This window comes from Calonectris borealis, chromosome 20 (genome assembly GCF_964195595.1).
Source record: "Calonectris borealis chromosome 20, bCalBor7.hap1.2, whole genome shotgun sequence".
NCBI lineage: Eukaryota > Metazoa > Chordata > Aves > Procellariiformes > Procellariidae > Calonectris > Calonectris borealis.
Genome location: NC_134331.1, coordinates 188,819 through 209,538, shown reverse-complemented (window position 1 = coordinate 209,538; position 20,720 = coordinate 188,819). Strand labels below are relative to the sequence as shown.

Sequence of the window (20,720 nt, the reverse complement as noted above, 5' to 3'; positions counted from 1 at the left end):
ACAAATCACTTCCCTTAACCTGCTGGTTGCATTCTTGCTCCTGCAGTCTGTGGTTAACGGCACATGAGTATCTATGTAATGGTAACAGGTCACTATTAACATAAAGCTCATTTGAAAAAGCTAAATGGCTGCCATATTACTCCACAGCTGCCATCAGATCTCAGGAATAATGATGATGATAAAAATAATAATATCAAACCCCAAAAAACCAAACAACCCACAGAAGCCCCATAGCATTGTAAGAAATAATTTATTGAATGCTATGCCTTTTATTAAAAAATAAAAATCACCCTTACTTGGAACATTCTGGAGAAATGTTTGTCTGTCAATTTATAAAGACCTTTAATAAAGAAGACTCTTTATTAAACAATCCTTCTGGGGAACATACTCCATTATTAGCCATCCTTAAAGTTTTTCCAGTATTTATAACTTAAGGCCATTACTTTCTGTTCCATCCACCGCAGATGTTAGAACAGTTTTCCAAAGATTTGCCACTGAAGGATTTCTCATGAATAGGCCAACAGTTTGGGAGACATAACATTCATCTGCAATACACTGCTCAACATAATGGCTACCATTAAAAAGTTCCTTTACAATTTGCCTGGGAAGAGGCTACAGTTTACTGCACATATCTTACAAATGGTGCTCCTGCTAAAATTTCCAAGAACATGTGGTGCTTTTTGTAGAAGTATAACATTGATTAATGTTCAGTCTATGACCTAGGTTTTACCTTCTCCTCACATGCTAACCCTGATACTGTCTAACATGTAAGGTCAGGATGCTGTCTCACATATAGGAATTTGTGTCCGCTTTTATTTTTTTATATTCCAACTTGTTGCACTGGACTATAAAATTCTAGTGAATAACAATACCTAGTTCACTGTGTGCCCAAAGCATATACCGCATTATGCCCATGATCTCACTTTTGGCCTTTAGGTCTTAGCACACTAAGCAGTATTGTAACTATTAACCTGCCACAAAAATAATGATTAAGCAAGGATTTGCCAAATTACAATTTGATCTAACAGTCACTTGGCAACACATGAAGTGTGCAATTCTCAGACAGACACTTTCACATCTGCCCCAGATAAGGTTTAGACTATGTCAAAACAGAAGGGTATTTGCATTTTCCAGGAGTATTTAATAAAAGGGGAGAAGTATTTGCGACAATGGCATTAAAACCAAAGCGCTATATGGGCATTCCTCTTAATTTTTACTTCTGCTGGCAACAGTGAAATTCCCTTCAAGTAACTCATTAGATCTTCAGATTCTGATTACAGGACCGTAACAACGATAGCAGTCATGTAAAAAATTTAGTGGAAGGGGGCAGAATCCAATACCGTACTTCCATTCCTCTAGAAGAGTCAAATACTGTGACTACTTCACAAAGCATGCTTACCTTGGTCAGTGTTCTTTTGAGGACTAAGAATAGAAGGGCTTGATCCCATTTCTAAAGTTTGCCAAATACCTTGGCAGAACTTACGTGCTCTAGATGAAGAAAGCTGGACCTGCTGGGCTTGACTAGGATTCTGCCTGAGTGGCTGACTTTGAATGATCTTTGAGGATGTATCTGCCTTTTGTTGCTCTGGCCCAAGATTTTCAACAGGGAAATCTAGCTGAACCTGTTCAAATTCAAACACAATCTTACAGAGATACATCAAAGACATCTGAAAATTGGTTAAATCTCTTAGTGGCATCTTGGTCTTGGAAAGATAGAAAGTTTCAGCAAGAGGCAAGACAAAAGAAAATTATTATTTTTAATTTTGAAAGGTTGTACAAGAAGATTAATTACAACATCATGAAAGTGATTGGGAAACCCTAGTTTATTAAGTGTTAACAAATACTATTTTGTACAGGAACAATGCATAACTTTAAAAAATACATATATTTTTAAGTCTTCCAGGAGATTACTGTTGAGCAAATGCAATTGAAAAATCCAGCTGAAGGCAAATTACACTGATGATAAAACTGCACTGTACCTCAGCAGATGGCAATTCTGTTTCTTCCCCACAGCTGCTTGGAGCTTCTTCTTCCTTTAAGCTAGGGCAGGCAATTAGAGAAGAGATCCTTGAGGGATGCTGTTGCTTTGCATACCGCAGCTGCTAATATGAAGTATTACATTAACACAAATAACTCATGGTTTCTAAAAATAATACATTTATAGCTCAATTTGCTGTTACACTCTAGATAGAAAATATCAGTTATAAATAATATTAAATAAAATTATGTTCCCTTCAGATCGACAGGGCCAAACTAGCCTCCTAATTAACCTCTTACTAAATCTGTTCAAAATCTACATTTCTTGCTGCTGTTACTATCATCCTGCTTGTTACTCAAGTTTATATTGTCAGGGTCATTCTTCACTTTTGTCTTTTCCCATGATTAAATTACAGAAGAAAAAATCCCAAAGAAGTCCTTAAAAACCAAATAAAATAAAACAGCTATGGAAAAGTAATTTGTCAGCAACTAAAAAACCCTAATTACCCCACAAAGGTTCACCAACTTTCAACATGTAGCAATTAGAGTGAGATTTGATGAAAACCGAACTACGTCAATCCTGTCAAAGGAGATGAAAATAAACATAAAAGTCTTTTGCCATATATTTAAGATTAAAGAAACAAAACATGAGCCCATCATATAAAGTAACTGACACTGAAATTCCTGTAGGTATGATAGTAATAAATTCTCTCAGTTTTTGGTAAGGATGATGATCTTGAACACAGGACCAAATGTAGCCTGGCTAATAAGAGTGATGGCCTAGAAGAAAAACACCCAAACTAGAGCAGCAGTGTTTGGAAGCTCAACCTGGAGCTCAGCTTCAGTGCAGGAGCTGAAACCTCAGCAGGCATGTTCTGGGTAAAGAGCAGCCTGGAATGAGACGGCTGAAGATGAACAGCCTGGATATAAATAAGAAGGGCTATCCTTCTTTCTAGTCTGGACAAATTCTGGCAGTAACAGAGATGATCCCAGAGGTTCCGGAGCTGGAAAGACCCACAATGACAGCCACTTCAACCATGACCTCCAAGCAACCCATGAGCTGAAGTGGTTAGACTACTACTCCTGGAGTTTAGCACACCATCTGGAAACTCACAGTCAAATGCTACCTCTCCAAGAGCCGTGGAAACATTGAATTTTTAAAATCTATTTATTCTTACAAAAGCAAGACAATCTTTAATGATTTTTAAAAAGAACATGGGAGACAACGAGATGTCAGAAAAATAGCAAACACAGTACCTAGCTCATTAAAAATAAGGCAAGGGAAGACTGGCAGGGATGGGCAATGAATATTCATTGGTCTCAATTTAAAAGTCAGCTAAATTCTAAGATGAGTTGTGAAAGATAGAAAAATTAAAGAGGTGGAGAAGAAAAAAAAATTGTAAAAAATGTGGTTTTGAATTGTGGCAATTTTGCTCAGATCTGGAAATTGCTTTTACATATATTTAGTGTAAGCATTTAGCTAATCCTTTTCAGATCTCAATCCAAGCAGTGCACAGATGAAACAAACAGGCTACAAAAGGTCTACTCAAATGCTTTGCTGGACTCTGATCTCCTTTGTAAAAATTATTCCCAGTGTTAGAGTTTAAGAGCTTAAGAAACAGTTCACTGAACTGAAAGTTCAAGTGAACAAAGGATGCCAAGCTTGTGACTTTGAGTTGATAAGATGTTCACAAGCATCCTGAACAAATTATATATCTACAAGCACGCTGAGGTATTACGCAGTAAGTTCACCTGTTGGCAGACCACTTTCCAGGCTTCCTGCACCCTTTAACAGCTTCCTCACCTATTTCCTTCTGAAACCCCACAAGAGGGAGATCAGAATCATATGCTCAGAACTGTCATCTAGGACCAGAGTTGACCTTTTCACCTTGGAATTTTTACAAGAAGTGTAAGTTCTCTTGCTCCAGAAGAAGCCCATACCACTGTCCCAGAAGATGTATCATTGATATGCCAGCGAGGCTATTTATTTAATGCTCCCCAATTCTTTTCTCTGAGGACCTTCCTCATGCTACAACAAGATGCTAATAATTCTTGTGACAGTGCTGCTGTGACAGTTCTTGATCAGGTCCTCAGATTGTCAATGAAGAGTTGCAAAACAGTGCTATATTCCCAGACCTGTTCTCACAGAACTCGAATAATTTGAGCCTTCCCAGTCTCAGAACCCAGATGGCTTTCACTATGGTACATCCTAACTAGTATTTTTGATGCCCTCACTAGTACTTTTGATGTCAAAAGAACTTCATTAGATAAATTTCGTAAAATACACCAGATTCTCCAGCTCACATTGCACTTACCTGACTGACCTGTAACAGTTCTCAATTTCTGTTATCTTAGACTATCTGCTATATCTAAGGAAGAATAAGTCTCCATTAGCTCTGTAAAGGTACACCAGATGGCATTCTCAGTTTATCACTGTCTGATGGATGGTTTACAATATTTGCTCACACTGCAACCTTTAAAACTTCTTCATTGACTAATGGGCAGTAAAGAAGAACAGGGGCTTATTCTCACTCAAGCAATCTGTTCAAATTTGGTTCCAATTGACTCCAACAGCATAGCCTTTTGCACTTCAGGCAACCTTTCTCTATCAAATATGAGTGCCCCTCCTGTTGGATATCTTCTTCTAGGAAGAAGCTAAGAGAAATTCAAGCACCAGTGATAGGCCGTCCAAACACAGAGTTCTTCCCTGCCAGGTTCCCTTAGAACATATTCCAAAATGTTGCCATAGATTCAATCTGATAGATTCACCTTAGCCAAGAAACATGTGCACCCATTTTCTTCCCCAAATATACGTCTTTCCAGGCTGAAATACTGCTGCATACTTTGGATGCTTGGAGAGCCTTTTCCTCATATTCAAACATTTGAGCCCTCTAAACAAGTACTACCCATTTTTACTACTATTCTTTACCCAAGAGAATAGCAATCCTGTGCAGAAGCTGAGTAACTGTCTGCCTAAAGACTTGATAGCAGAACACTGAACTTGACCCTGTCAACACTTGTTGTCAAATTTAATTCTGGATGATCTTTGCACTTCAACTTTTTACACTATTTTCTTAAATCTACTGACTCAGAAGTTTTTGTAATTAGTCCAGCTAACATCCCTCATGGGTATAATTACATGGCTAATCTGCAGTGCTGTTTTACTTCACGGGTGGGGGGGCAGGGGAAATCTATTTTCGGCAGAACTAAATTGCAAATTGAAAGCACATCCTCCCCAGATATACAACTGGTTAAATTATTACCAGCTGAGTCACTTAACCTTCATTTACCTAATTTGCAGCACTTAGGCTAAGCAACTACAGAGGTTAATACAGTTTTTTTTTTCTTTAACACCATTCCTAACTGTAAGAAAAATCAAATATTCATTAGAATTTACTTCCACTGGCTCTTTTAAGAAACTCACCTTTGTCATTCAAACTATCTGGCCAGACAGTTCATATACTTTGTAATACACCTAGGCCAACCAGATAACGTCTGAAGAAATTGGTGATAACCTCAGGCTCAAAAAAACACAGGATGGCATGCTCAAAACAAATACATGGTTATTCCATCTTATCTTTTTAGAATGTGTCTAGATGTAAAAACGTTTAAGACATTTTTAGAATGTGTTCAGATGGTAAAATTTTCAAGTAAATTACTGACAGTTGTGATTTCTTAGTGCAGACTGACAACATGCTAGGATTATCTCCTGTGTAGTTTCATATTATCACAGAGATCTTAGTATGTAAAAAGAGAAACATTAAACTTCAATCAGCTACATATTCCTGGATGAACCTTAGCAATCCACAAAAAGTCTCTCAATTTGTTCTTGATTTCAGTTAAGAGAAATAAGAATGCACAAAGAGAGAATTAAAAATAAACAGAATCCCTCAGAGGAGATTAGCTTTAATTCCGTTCATTTTTCCCCAAAGGCAGAGGAGATTGCAGTTTCAATCTCATAGGCTGGAGGCTGACTGCTTGAAAAGCAGCTCAGCAGGAAAGAAACAGGAAACCTGGTGGACTACAAGTTGAACATGAGGCAGGAATGCGTTCTTGAGGCCTTCGGCCAACAGCATCCTGGGTTGCATCAGGAAAAGCACTGCCAGCAAGTCAACGGAGGTGATTCCTTCCCTCTACCAAGCACTGGTGCAACCACATTTAGAGTATTGTGTCCACTTTTGGGCTCCCCAGTACAAGAAAGACATGGACATACTGGAGCAAGTCCAGCAAACAGCCACAAAGATGATAAACGAACTGGAGCATCTGACATATGAGGAGAGGCTGGGGAAGCTGGCCTTGTTTAGCCTCCAGAAGAGATAGGTCAGGAGTGATCTTTTCAACATGTATAAGCACCTGATGGGGATGGTGGGAGGAGGTAAAGATGACTGAGCCAGACTCTTCTCTGTGGTATACAGTGGAAGAGCAAGAGGCAACGGGCAGAAAGTGAAGTACAGGACATTCCATTTAAGCGTAAGGGGGAAAAGAAACCCCAAACCCCAACCTGCTTTACTGGGAGGGTGGTCAAACACTGGAACAAGCTGCCCGGAGAGGTTCGCAGAGGAAGTATTTCCCCAACTGAACTTGGTTAATAATTCTACTGGAGTTTTATACCTCGGAGCAACAACCTCACCCTTTCTGAAAGAACATTGTTTACTGCCCTCAAAACTACAAAGACAATCAGCTGCTCTGACTCAATCCTCACAGGAACAAATCTGCTGATCAATTAAGTAAAGTACATAGTGAAATCCTGACTATCAAAGTCACTGGGAGGTCTGCCACTAACTATTATGGGAGCCAGGATTTATCCATTTGTCTCTCTGATGAAAGCTGCAATTTAGCTATTAAAAGTTGTATTTTAATTACAAAAGATAAGAGACAGGTTAATTATATCTCGTGCTTTCATATATGGAAAATGTGCTATTATAATTTGGACATAGGTGCTTTAAAATCCTACCACTGTGGATATTTGGAAATATGCTTACTGATTAATCATTTTCAAGTTTATCTTAGAACATACTGCAAATCTTTCAAATGGCCTATCTTACTTATTTAAAACTAAGCTTTATGAAACTCATACTTGTAATTCAGGATTGTATTTATGCTGCATTAGCACAAATGTTTCTGAAATTCCTTGGATGAAAATCATGCTTAAAAAAGTTAATTCTGAAGTCCCAAACATAACCGTTTAAGTAAATGGGGTAACATCTGGCCAGTCACTAGTGGTGTTCCCCAGGGCTCAATTTTAGGGCCAGTTCTCTTCAATGTTTTTATCAATGACCTGGACACAGGAGTTGAGTGCACACTAAGCAAGTTTGCCGATGACACTAAATTAGTAGGTTTTGTTGATTTCCTTGAGGGTAGAGAGACCTTACAGAGAGATCTTGATAGACTGGAGCACTTGATGATCACCAACCATATGAAATTTAACAAGAACAAATGCTGGATCCTGCACCTGGGACAGTGTAATCCTGGATGCCCATATAGATTGGGGGACAAGAGGCTGGAGTGCAGCCCTGCAGAAAGAGATGTGGGCGTTTTGGTTGATGGTAAGCTCAATGAGTCAACAATGCGCCCTGGCAGCCAAAAGGGCCAGCTGTATCCTGGGGTGCATTAGGCATGGTATAGCTAACCAGTCGAAAGAAGTGATTGTCCCACCATACTAAGCATTGGTGTGGCCTCACCTCGAGTACTGTGTGCAGTTTTGGGGTCCACAATATGAGAATGATATAGATATATTAGAATGTGTCCAAAGGAGGGCAACAAAGATGGTGAAAGGACTAGAGGGCAAGACTTATGAGGAGTGGCTGAGGATTCTTGGCTTGTTCAGTTTAGAAAAGAGGAGACTGAGGGATGGCCTCATTGCTGTCTACAACTTCCTCACGAGGGGGAACAGAGGGAGGTACTGATCTCTTCTTTCTGGTGTCCGGTGATAGGATGCAAGGGAATGGCTTAAAGCTGCATCAGGGGGAAGTTCAGATTGGATATTAGGAAGAAGTTCTTCCCTGAGAGGGTGGTCAAGCTCTGGAACAAGCTCTCCAGGGAGTGGTCATGGCCCCAAGCCTGTTGATGTTCAGGAAGCGTTTGGACAATGCTCTTAGATACACGGTTTAACTTCTAGGTTGCCCTATGTGGAGTCAGGACTCAAAGATCCTCATGGGTTCCAGGATATTCTACGATTCTATGAAATCTTCCAAGGTACCAAAGGAAGATTTGAACTAAGTCAGTAAGACATTTAAATGCAGAATTTTAAAGAAAGTTATATTCATGGAATTAGAACTGGCTTAACTGCTCATTATCACTAGATTTCAGAGAGCATATCATTACCTGTGTTGTAAGCCTGTGCTGTAGATGCTTTAAAGCTGATAGCTGACACTGTATTCTTTTGACAAGTTCTCTTGGAAAAAGACTACCAGAGGCAATACAAACTGTGCAGCGCTTAGAGCTAACAGGATGCCAAAGTCCTACAAAGGAGAGAAAATACTGAGGAAGGCATTCTCTGTTGTTATTTCGTCACCAATATTACATTCCCAGCAAGTGTTTATAGTGGATATAAATGAACCACAAAACACAGGCCTTCTCATTGCAGACAGATTCAACGCTATGTGGGAACGGGCCTCGTGTTTTTTTCCTTTGCTTCATTGCCAGAGCAACTGTTGCATGGAACTTAAATGTCCACAGTGAAATCTTCTTACATTATATATACTCTTGATTCATGTTTACTCTGTGGTAAGCTTATTCTGCTTTCTCTTCCACTTTCATAAAGCATTAGTTTTTATTCCAAGAGATAAACTACCTCTCTTCTGCTCTTAAAAGAAGTCTTAGTTCAACTTCCCGTTCCCGCACTGACATCTAAGCACCAGGAAGTCCTTCATCTAAGGTGTTAATCAACAAAAAGTTACTGCCTACAGACTCTCATTGTTCTATGTTAGCACCTCCTATCACAGGATAATCTTACTTGCAACAATTAGCACCGCAGTCTCACACAAACTATGCAGATCAAGAATTAGTCAGGTCCAGCACTTTGTTTTCATATTAAAGCCTAGCTCTCTCCAGCTCAAAGGATGAACTGATTCCCAGTTAATCCCAGAATAAAAACTGATTTTATTCTAAATATATAAGCTAGCGCTTTTCTGTAGAATAAATTTACCTTCCTTTAATACCATTCCGAGTTCTGCCCTGAGTCTGTTTCCCATTTCAATCAGCTGCTGCTTCTCTTCGTTCAGAATTGAGATTTTTCTTGCTGCTTCCTTCAGTTTATTTTGCATTCCTTGTAGAGTGCAGCTGACACCATACTGAAGACCAACACCAGGACCTATGTCAGGTAACTGTTGTCCAAGATCTCCCATCTCTTCTTCAAGAACTTTGGGGTATGGCCCCTGAAAAAAAGCGATAGTGCTTATAATGAATATTTTGAAAGTGTGGTCTGTGTGTTTAGAAAACAGGCATTAGAAGCCAGTTGAAGAAAAACTGTAAAGTTGAAGTCTACAGCTCATTTTTGAGGGTCCACTTTCAAGACTTTGTTAGCAATATAGGGCAAATTAAACTGTGGAGCAAACCACTATTACAGCCTGGAACGTTCCCATGAATATTGTTAACTGTAAATGTATATTAATACACATAGGATAAACACTGTATAACTGTAAACTAGAGAGCAGTTAATTTTAAGATAAAATGTGGAAAAGACCACTGTACAGCAGATAGCAAGCTACCACAAACCCTTCTTTGTGTAATCATCGCATACACACATATGACTTAAAACACTGTTTTAAAGAGAAAGGCTGCAGAGTGAAAAGTAAAGATTCTACAGCTGGTTTTGTCTCTGCAAACCTAATTGAGTCCACTTGCACATGTACATTATGGTAAAGAATTTACCCAAAAGATCACATTCTTGTTTTTCAAGAGGTATATACTGTCCTCTTTCAGCCCCCTTACTACAGAGGAGACTTTTCAATATCCATTTAAATACTCATCATTCACTTTTTAAATACTACATATTGCCACAAGTATCTAAATATGTCACATACATTAAAATTGTTTTACAAAACTCTTGCTCATCTATATGTTTACTCTTCTATATATAAACTAGAAGTGTACTACACTAAATCACCTTGAACACTGCGATTCAAGGAGTACACATTGAAGGCGTTATCCATACTGACAAAAAAACCAACCACAATTGCTTTACTGTGTCGTGCAACTCCCATTCTCTAATTTCTTTGGATAGTTTTACCATAAAAGAGGAGGCCCTTGAGAACATACACGGAAAGCATACAGGTCCACAAACACTACGGGGCAGAAAGGTGGAGAAATTAGTGCAGAACTAGAATCTAAAAATAAGAAGAAAGACACCAAAGCAAAAGAAAAAAGGAACACCACTTTGGCACACATATAGCAATTTATATCAAAGCAATTAATATAAGCAGCCACAAATTATTACATTCTACCCTCATCATATGAACAGTGAAATTAACACACTGAGGCTTAACATAAAGAGGTCAAAGCAAATGACCAATTACAGTACCACTGGTTGTCACACTATGTACCACCTTCACTGTACCAAGAGGCAAAAGCCCATTACATGGCTGGGACAGGAATACCATTTGCTTAAACTTCTGTTTTTCCTGAACTTTTCATAAAAACATTCAACAGCATTACACAGAATATTTTTTTTTAGATGACAGATTGTAAGCTGTAGAGTTAGGAGCGGAACTCAGAAATCTTTTTACTTTTAGACCCATGTCCAGAGTAAAACTCTACAATACAGAAAAGAGAAAACACGGATACTAAAAAAAGATGGGAGGAAAAACTCTCCTCAGAGCTGATACAAAGAGAAAAGAAGAAAAATATACATACACACAAAAGTCTACATGCCTATTTTGCTAGTTTCCACAATAAATTTTCCTCTTTTTCTTTAGCTACATTTTAGCTCTGGAGTCTATTATTTTGAGATTATGGTCCCAGAACCTCTGTTACATTAAATGAAAAAAAAGAAAACTATCACCATGGCTCTCTGTATTGACTTCACATCTGCACCCCATGTTTAGTTACCATTATTGCTCAACAGATTCTAAACTCCCTGAGGTAGAAATATTTTTGCCTGTAATTCATTATGGCCTTAAGTACATCCTTAGCATACAATTAATAAATGTAAGAAGCACAGAGACAGTATAGAAGAATGTTAAAACGATTAGCACTTCTAAAATCCAGTAAGGAATTCTAATGAAGTTTTGTTTGCAAGATATTCTCAGGACTGTTTCCAGCTGCCAATCTATGCCTAAGAAGGCTTGTTATGCACTAAGGAAGAAAAAATAAAGCAGACAGCAGAAAGAGACAGGAAATGATAGTTCAACATCAGTGAAGACAGCCTTAACTACAATTCCAGCATTTTGTTCACTTCATGTTTTGGCCTGCACATCTGCTATTTACTACGTGCCTATATATATAAAGCACAAGTAATTCAGCATTTCACACTGAAGATGCACATCGCTGCCTGAAAAATGTTCTTGTTCTCATATCCAGTCCTGAGCATTCAATTATAGTTTAGCATCATGAAGCAAAGGATTAATCTCCGGCATACAGAATGTTCAGTTCCTATCTTACTGTCTCCACCGCAAAGCCACTCTCTACTTTTTTTTTAAGGCTCTATCCCCACTTAAAGAAATGCAAAGAAAATGAGAATGCATCTTGGACAGTAGTTTGTAAACATTTCCTGCAACAGAAAAGAATAGTTGGTATAAAATTCAGTTTTCAATTAATTCTGGAAGTGGCCAAAGAGAAAAAATAAAATCTGTGTGGTCAATACTGGCACACAATGATTTCCTAAATATAGTTTGACAGCAGGAACAAACAAATCTCCTTCTATATTCAGCAAAAAGATACAACTAAGATTAAACATGATCTGCACCTGGTGGGTTGTGCATGTTTTCACACAAGGTCCCAAGGCTCCGAAGTTTTATTTAAACATTGATATTGTTTCAGTTCTTAAAGCTCTAAGCTTTTAACGTAACCAGCACCTCTCATACTTATTTATTACTTAGCTATTATTTCCATTTTCTTGAACTTAGATAGTTACTTGTGAGTCTTAATAGTAAGATTAAAGCATGAAGCAGATGCTGGTAGATTTTACAGATGACTTGAAAATTAGAAACTCTTACTTTTCAATTTTATTTTAACCTATCTCACTTCCAATTCCATTTACTACACCATGAAATCACTGGGAGACAGGATGGGGAGAACATATAGTGACTTACTCCTTACATAGTATTAGATATTTGTCCCAGTTTTCAATTCCTTTATTATTTTTTCGAGAGATGCCTCTGTCACACTTTAATGCTGATATTGTTCCTACCCTTTAAAATAACAGAATGGGAATGACCTTTGTAAGCACTAGAACTGAGTAAAAACGCTCCCAGAGCCAATGGGTTTTTCCTTCGAGGATGTTGAGAGGTCCAAACCAATGCCATTTCTCCTGGTCATACTGAGCCATTCCCCAGCGGCCTGCCTGCATGCACGAGAGCCCACCGCAGCCAAACGTTCTGCCGGCGGGGCCCGGGGGCTGGCAAGCAGGCGCCCGTCGCCACTGGCCCCGCCGGGGCAACCGCGCCACCCCCTAGTGCGGGCCTGGCGGAAGCGAGCCCCGCGAGGCGCGGTACCGGGCTCTCCCAGGAACAGCCACCCACCCCCTAATCGAGCACACAATCCACTTGCCTACCTATCTCCAACCAAGGCTTCACAGGACCTTCTCGTCAGAGTCCAGCAGTGACACGGTGTCTACAGTTTTGTCTCTATTCACCTTATTACAAGGCATGTTGAAAGGTTTTGGTATTTTAAAGAAAGGCTGAAATATGGATTTGCAATGGAAAACTCGAGAGGTGATACACAGTAGTTTAAGAATTTGCAAGTGAAAAAAAAATAACAAGAAGAGCTTGAAAGATCAGGAGTGACTTGTGCTAGGGAATGTCTAGTCAAAATTTATTCCCTAGAAAGAATAAGTTTGGCTGAAAAAATCATTGCTGGCTCTCATCTAACTTACATTCATTACTAACTGACCACATAAGCATATATTGCTTCAGTTTTTAATATTTATTCAAATAAAAATAATATGCTATGTATTTAATTACACACACACGTGCATACAGGTATTTTAGGTAGTTTAAACCCTCTTCATACCTTTTCTGTGTCTGGGTTTACTATACAACCCAAGTTAGTTGAGCTGACTTTGATATTGCTCAAAGTGGTTCCAGCTGAAATTTTGTTTGTGCACAATGAACCTAAAAGAGAAAAGGAATATAATATGAATGTATATGTATGTACACAGAGTTTAGGCTTTCATGGCAACAGCTTCTTCAGAACTTTGTCTCATTAATATACATGTATACCACTTCAGGAGATATACTGTAAACAGAGCTGAAGAAATATAAAAAATAGTACAGTCTCACAATACGCAAACATCTGTCAGCTACAAAATACAGAAGTGACTAGAGATGACACATCAGAAAGGTCAATTCATGGGTAAGGAGCACAGAGAAGTTTTTATTTCTTCCAGTACTGCATTATTTAATCATTCTTGGGAAACTGGCAATACTAAGTATAACAAGAATAATTAAGACACAGTAGCTTGTTTCAATCACAGTTGAAAAAAATGACCAATAAATGGAAGTTAATCCTGAAAAATTCTTCTTTTAGTTCCAGTAAAAATGCGAGTCTGAACATATTGATGTGTATGGACAAGTCAGGGGAAAGAACAGATGACTTTCCGGAAACCAGAAGTGCCCCTTCCAAGTTACTCTCCCATTGTCTTAAAAGTTTCAGATTTAACACTATCATCTCTTTTAGTGATTGAATATAATCTCCACACATTTTTAAAAGGGATATAAGAAAGATTATTTTAGTTGAATAAAGTATTTCAGCCATAAAGAAAACAGATAAAACATTTCTGAAAACCTACATTTATCAGCTGACAAAGATTATTGCTTCTATTGGACACTGCTAAACTCTAGCAGCAGTAAATCTTACGTAATGGATTATAACATCTTCAAAAACCAGTGGACTAACTTTAGCTGCCTGTGACAAAAACCTATGCTTGAATTTGGTTTTTTATTTAAAATTAAGAGAGGTTTTGCTGTAACTGGTTATTAATGTCTCATTACTAACAAAGCTAGAATATGCTTATATTTATTAAAAATGCCTGCACACTTAATTAGCTCATGATTTCACGCTACTGTACAAATGAAAATTTAAAACTAATTCTGCAAACTGATAACACACAAACCCAGTCTCATTGCAAAATTAAAGCAGAGAAGCATAACGACAGCAAAACAGTTGGTACAACAAAATACTTTTCATCAAACCCATCTTATTTTTTCTGAAATACAGAAAACAATGCATGGTGGCTCTGGAATAGTTTGAAGCAATTAGAAATTAAATGTTTATATAGATGAGGCACAGGAATGTATAAAGCAGCTATATACCTGCACTTATAAAACTGGTAAAAGGTGCTAAACGCAGGGCTACTTATTCCACAGAAGTAAAAGATGTCCTTGAAAAAGTTATACCTTGCCTATTTTTTTTAAAAACCAAAACAAATCAGAGCTGATTATTCCATTACCAAGTTACAGTTGACTTCCTTTCCTCTTTTATCCAGACTTCCAAAAGTCACATAAATATTCAAAAGAATATCTATGAAGAAAAAATCCAGTTGTTTCTAAACAGGCCTGCATGAGAGGCAATCAAAACCAAACTTAACAAATTTTCAGAAATTTACTACCAAATGTATCTAGTTGTAATGGATAAACCTTCTGCAGTTTTTTTTTTTTAAAGGTTATCAGCTTTGACTTTCTTATGAAGGATAATGAAAAAAAGTAAAAATGAAAGAGTAAGACATGATATACTGAAATGTTCTTAAGAGATGCTAAAAAATCACCCAACTAATGTGTGACAATATCTGGTAAAGAGATGCACTTGGAAGTATTATATATTTTTAATACTGAGATGTTTTTAAATTTTTAGCTTCCTGATGGAGCCACCACAAAGGTCACCCAGTAAACTTACTAACAAAGAAGGGTATCTCCTTATCACTCTGCCGTAGTAGGCAGGACAAAGAAAGCTTGATGAGTGCAGGACAAAGAAAGTGTGATAATGAACGGACCTTCTAGGAAAATAGAAGTCGGCCACAACTATACCTGGAACTGATGCCCTATGCCCACTTACATATCTACACCAAAAAGGTATAAAAAGTAACTCACTACCTACCCAAAATGAGCCTCTCTGCAAGACCGCCTCTGCAAAAGCTTCCCTGCATGTGATCTCCTGGACAGACCGGACCCTCACTGGGGACGCCTGGCTGACTCCAGACTCAGTGATGTGGATCATCTTTGAAGTGAGACTTTTTCTTCCATTGTCGATTAGTCCCACTTCTGGGAGCGGTTTGGTTAATGTCACACCACTAACACCTCACCTAATATATTTATAGGCACGTGCACAGGCAAAGGTGTGTAAGAAAGACATGGGTCTGTTAAAGCGGGGGCCCATGAAAACAATCAGAGGGCTAGAATACCTCTCCTATGAAGAAATTTTTTACGATGAGGATGGTGAGACACTGCAACAGGTTGCTCAGGGAAGTTGTGCCTGCCATGTCATTGGAAGTGTTCAAGGTCAGGCTGGACAGGGCTTTGAGCAATCTGATCTAGTTGGAGATGTCCCTGTCCATGGCAGGGGGGTTGGACTAGGTGACCTTTAAAGGTCCCTTCCAACCCAAACCATTCTGCGATTCTATGATTCTATATACTTACTTCACTAATTGGAATTCTGTAATAACTTGTAATATATGTATATTTCCTTTACATTTGCAATGTATATATACATTTGCTTTCCTAGTGGTAATTTTGTAGTGACTTACAGAGTGTGTGTGTGTATTTGTTTTTACTAATAATAATAGTTTTGTAGCAATTTGTAATAAAGAAATTCTCAGAATCTCAGACCTCTGTGTCCTTGTGTGTTGTGGAATCCTGAGAACCCCACGGTCACAATCTTTACACACCCGTGGATTGGGTAGACCTCATATGTTGTGACCATGACCGCTACACTTCTTTAACTGAATTTAGAGTTCTGTGGCAAGAGTTGTCACCTTGCTCTGCAAGCTGTCTGTTTTCTGTCAGAGGAAGAGAGGACAACATCTGCTCATCAAGACACTCCATTTCTTTCCTCATTTGTGCAATAGCAGCCCGAAGGTTGGCATTCTGCTCCTGCAGCTTTTTTATTTCCAAGGTAGGAATATCTTTGCTCAGAGAACTTTTATCATCATACTGAAATATCTGTAAAACAGAAGTACAGCACAATAACAACCCTTCATTAATGAGCAACACATATTCTCTCCTCAAAGCCACACACAGAGATCCTAATATTTTCAATCTATGAACAGGCTTGGGAGAAAAGAACCATAGGAAGAAAAGAAACAGATCTAGTTATTCTGGGGATTTGCCAGGGAAAAAAGTGCTATGATGAGAACCTGAGATGGGGGAGGAGGCACAGATGGGGAGGAGGATGGCCATAGAGGTGGCTCTGTCAACACTATTTGATGTGTGCTATGTCTGTCTCTTCCATGCATGGGTAACCCATCTCCTTAAAAAACTTACTGTCTCAACAGCAGTCCCCTTTCTAACCTGCCAAATCCTTCAAAATGTCATTGGAGATCATTTGTTCACAAGAACATAAAGAGGCTGGACATCCTTTGCTAAACTGGAAAAGGGGAAGGAGTATATGGATTACATCTAGACAACCTGGACAATGGACAACATCTAGATAACCTCTAACCACTTCAATTCTAAAACAAGTAGCAATGTCTTCCTTTTGCACATTAGTTACAGATAAGCTAACAGCAAACAATGTAAAAGGAACATTTGTCAGATAATGAATGAAGCTCTGCCTTTACAAAAGCCTTGAAGCCTGACTTCTGGAATTATACTTGGAAGTATGAACCGATGAACAAATGTCATTCTTACAGACTTCCAGCACTGAAGAGGCTGACAAAACCCAGGTTACCAAAGCTGCTTTAACTACTGTAAAAAACCTAATTTATATTATTAAAATACAAGCAGCTTGCTTATAGAGTAATGCATCCCAGAATCATTCTATTTCTTAAATTTTTGAAGGGGAATTGCTTGGTGTTTTCTTCATGGGCTGCACAAAGCCTTAAGGATTATCTTAGAGATTTAGTTTGGAAAGCTAGGGACAGGAAAGACATGGACCTGATGTAGTAGGTACAGTATCTACTATTCCATACTGCTTGCTTCTGTAATTTTACTGTTCGCTTCTGTAATTCTAAACAATGAAGACTTGTTGCTTAGAAGTTAGATAACTAGCAGGTGTTGTGTTTGCAGGTGTGTAGAATTGTAACTAGTCTAAATTGTGTATCCTGGAAGCTTTGTTAGGCTCTAGTGAAGAATAACCTTGGAAACTATAAACAAACGTGGTCCAAGCATGGCTCAGGGACAAATTGCGACCCTATAAGGTAAAGAAGAAATAAGTTCATGAAGAGTTCACTACCCTGCCGACCACCAGAGACCACCCAAGACCCTCAAGGAGACCCTAAGGGCTTTAGTGCACATGTGTTTAAGATAATGTAATATTATAATTAGTTCTCGGAAATGTAATGAATATGTAAAAGAGAAATTTAAAATATGTATGAGAAGCATGGATATAAACAGAAAGGTGATTAGACCATGTGTGCTTGATTTGTGGCAAGTCCACCGAGCACCCAGGCCTGAATAAAACAATATCTCTCCTGAGCGTGTGGAATTGGTTACTTGCACGCCGGGCACGAATCCACTTTTCGGACAACAGACCTGTTGGAGCAGGTCCATATGGCCCTCCAGAAGAGGGCCATAAAAATGGTCAGAGGGATGGAACACCTCTCCTACGAAGAAAGGCTGAGAGAGTTGGGGTTGTTCAGCCTGGAGAAGAGAAGGCTCTGGGGAGATCTTATTGCAGCCTTTCGGTACCTGAAGGGGGCCTATAAGAAAGATGGGGCCAAACTTTTTAGCAGGGCCTGTTGTGATAGGACAAGGTGTAATGGTTTTAATCTAAAAGAGTTTAGAGTTAGATAGATAAAAGAAGAAATTTTTTACGATGAGGGTGGTGAAACACTGGCACAGGTTGCCCAGAAAGGTGGTAGATGCCCCATCCCTGGAAACATTCAAGGTTAGGTTGGACGGGGCTCTGAGCAACCTGATCTAGTTGAAGATGTCCCTGCCCACGGCAGGGGGGTTGGACTAGATGACCTTTAAAGGTGCCTTCCAACCCAAACTATTCTGTGGTTCTATGACTGATTCTAGTCCTGTGTGAATAAAGTGATGGCCTAATCAGGACAAGAATGTGAGACGTTCTAGATCACAAACTTTAAGAACTGCTTTACTCTGTTACACCAAGGGTTGCTAGCTCCAGAATCCAATTCTTGATAATAGTCAGAAACATATGTTTAGGAAAAACATAGGAAAAAGGACAAATACGGAAATGCTTCCTCTCATGTGCCTCCTCAATTTCCAAATTTGCAACTTTGGGGGAGGGAAGAAAAAGGAAAAACAGATGTAACAAAAAAAAAAAACCCAAAAAAACCAAACACACAGACATTGATTGGAAAACACACTTCCTGGTCACTTGAAATTCCAGTACAATCTTCAGGAAAAAATTCTAGTAAGACCAATGAGATATAAGGACCAGGATATTAGGGCCCTGACATTATTTACTTCTGCTGTTTCTTCATCTAAAGTGTGACTGCAAACATTTTTAAAGAATTTACATTAGACCGATGGCAGTGTATTGTAACTGTGGTTCCATCCAAACAGAGAATGCAGAATTTAGATTCCACCCCTGTAAAATCCTCTCTAGCTGATGGAAACATTTGTCATCATTCATTTAAGAAATGCAGATACTATTTGGTACAGGAGTATTAGAAAGCCCTGCAATTGTGGAATATACACTCCTATGGTCACTAAACGAATCCCAATTCACAGACCATCCAGACCAGATGTTTTTGAAAAGGAAAAGACCATCTAATGTGTTGGGAATATTTGTATCAAATGCTGCTAATTTATGTTTCTGAGCCCAAAAAAAGTTTCTTTGTATTCAATCCCAACCTCAAATTGTTGCAAAGCAGCAGTTCTGCCTCTTGAGAGGGAAAGGCAATCCATGAGGGCCTGCACATAGGACACGTCAGCAAAATACTTCAATCTCAACATTTATGCTTTGCACAGCCTCAAACACTACTCCTTTTCTGTCTTCTCCATCATTCCCCCACTTCCTTCAGTCCCCTTATTTCCCCAGTCATAAGTCTGTTCCGTGAGTGTGATCTGAAAGCATGATCTGGAACGCCAACGGCCTTCAAATTAAACTTCCCTGTCGTAAAGACAACGGCTGCCCTACAGCCTCTTTCTCCTGCGGCTCTTTCTGCTCTAACAGTACAGGGTAGGCAGAAGATGAGGATAATCTCTAATCTGCTTTTACAATCTCTCCAAGGCTGTTAAGATGAGGAGAGAGGAAAGGGAGATTGAAAAGGCATGAAGGGAAAAGCCCCAGTAGGTACCAATACCTCACCCAGGTATGTTCTGAATTTTGGGGCCCCGAACTTCATCTCAACCTGCAACATACACATGAACCATTGCAGTTTGAACCAGAAATACAATTGTTCCAGATTTTTGCTAGTGGAAAAGGGTCTAAACAGAAGACCACATAGTCATCCAGAATTACCGTAAACAATCTTTCCTTATCTGTGCACTTGTATGGTATTATTAGCATGCTCCAGTTAGGTAGACATGACCTAAGTCATCCTCAAAATCAGTTACAAGCAAGATTTTCACATGTGTGTTTCACATCTCTGTTGCTTAATTAAAGGCCAAGAATGACTACCACAATTTCTAGCACCCTTATGGGGTCTCAGACCAATTTGAAGAAAAGACCTGTCTGCTGAAGATACTGTACTAGGGTGTATTTAAAATTTAATTTTTCTTGCCTCAGTTGTCTGAACCAGAGGCTAGCCAACATGCTATTCCTTCTTTAAGAAGACTATTGATACAAAAGTTATCACTTTTAAACTTTTTCCCCTCTGTTTACAATTCATTTTGTACAGAAAAATTAAGAGAAAAGGTTCTAGTTCAGAATAACAGATTTTGTTGTTTATTTGTTTTTAAACAATGGCCCTTCACATAAATCAGAGACAAAAATGGTTTTGCTGAGATGCGTACTGCTTATCCTACAGGCCAAAAGTGCAAAACAGAGACAGAGTACATTAACAACAGAAAGAAAAGTGTGACAATGAAAACAAAGTCTTGCCAACAACAGTAACAGTCAGTTACAGTGGAAGACAACAGTAAATGGGAACAGTAAAAGAAGAACCCCTCCCCAACACTGATTCTCTTGTTATTTGAACGATCAATTTGCAAATCAGTCCAGTTTGAAATTAAATTGGAAAAACAACTTGCTCCATAGTAAGTTTTTGCTAGCAGTCTACTTTTGTCTAATTTATTATAAAAATTGTTTTCAGGAAATATCTTTCTGGATACACCACTTTCTGCATTCAGAAACCACTCGGCTTGCTTAACACTGCTTTTTCTTATCAGGAAGCTCTGATAATACACTCTTAACTGCTCACTGTTGAGCATCTGTAGCTGCCCAGTAGGGTGCACTGCAGCACACACTTTACTTTCATTCTTTTACAAAATACAATTTTCTGTTCATAATGCATTATCCTC

General features: G+C 38.7%; 1 protein-coding gene across 3 annotated transcripts in view; it reads right to left on the bottom strand.

Moving 5' to 3' along the window:
* The window catches only part of CCDC57 (coiled-coil domain containing 57), a 44,845-nt gene that overhangs the window by 8,164 nt on the left and 15,961 nt on the right, over positions 1–20,720 (bottom strand). The window contains exons 6-11 of one of the 3 annotated variants that reach the window (XM_075169166.1): positions 16,103–16,289; positions 13,147–13,247; positions 9,125–9,353; positions 8,302–8,438; positions 1,980–2,102; positions 1,484–1,622 (exon numbers count right to left, since the gene is read on the bottom strand). In XM_075169166.1, the coding sequence (XP_075025267.1) occupies positions 1,484–1,622; positions 1,980–2,102; positions 8,302–8,438; positions 9,125–9,353; positions 13,147–13,247; positions 16,103–16,289 (916 nt within the window). Of the gene's footprint in view, positions 1–1,399; positions 1,623–1,979; positions 2,103–8,301; positions 8,439–9,124; positions 9,354–13,146; positions 13,248–16,102; positions 16,290–20,720 lie in introns of all 3 variants that reach the window. The other 2 variants (XM_075169167.1, XM_075169164.1) reach the window with 2 other exon arrangements.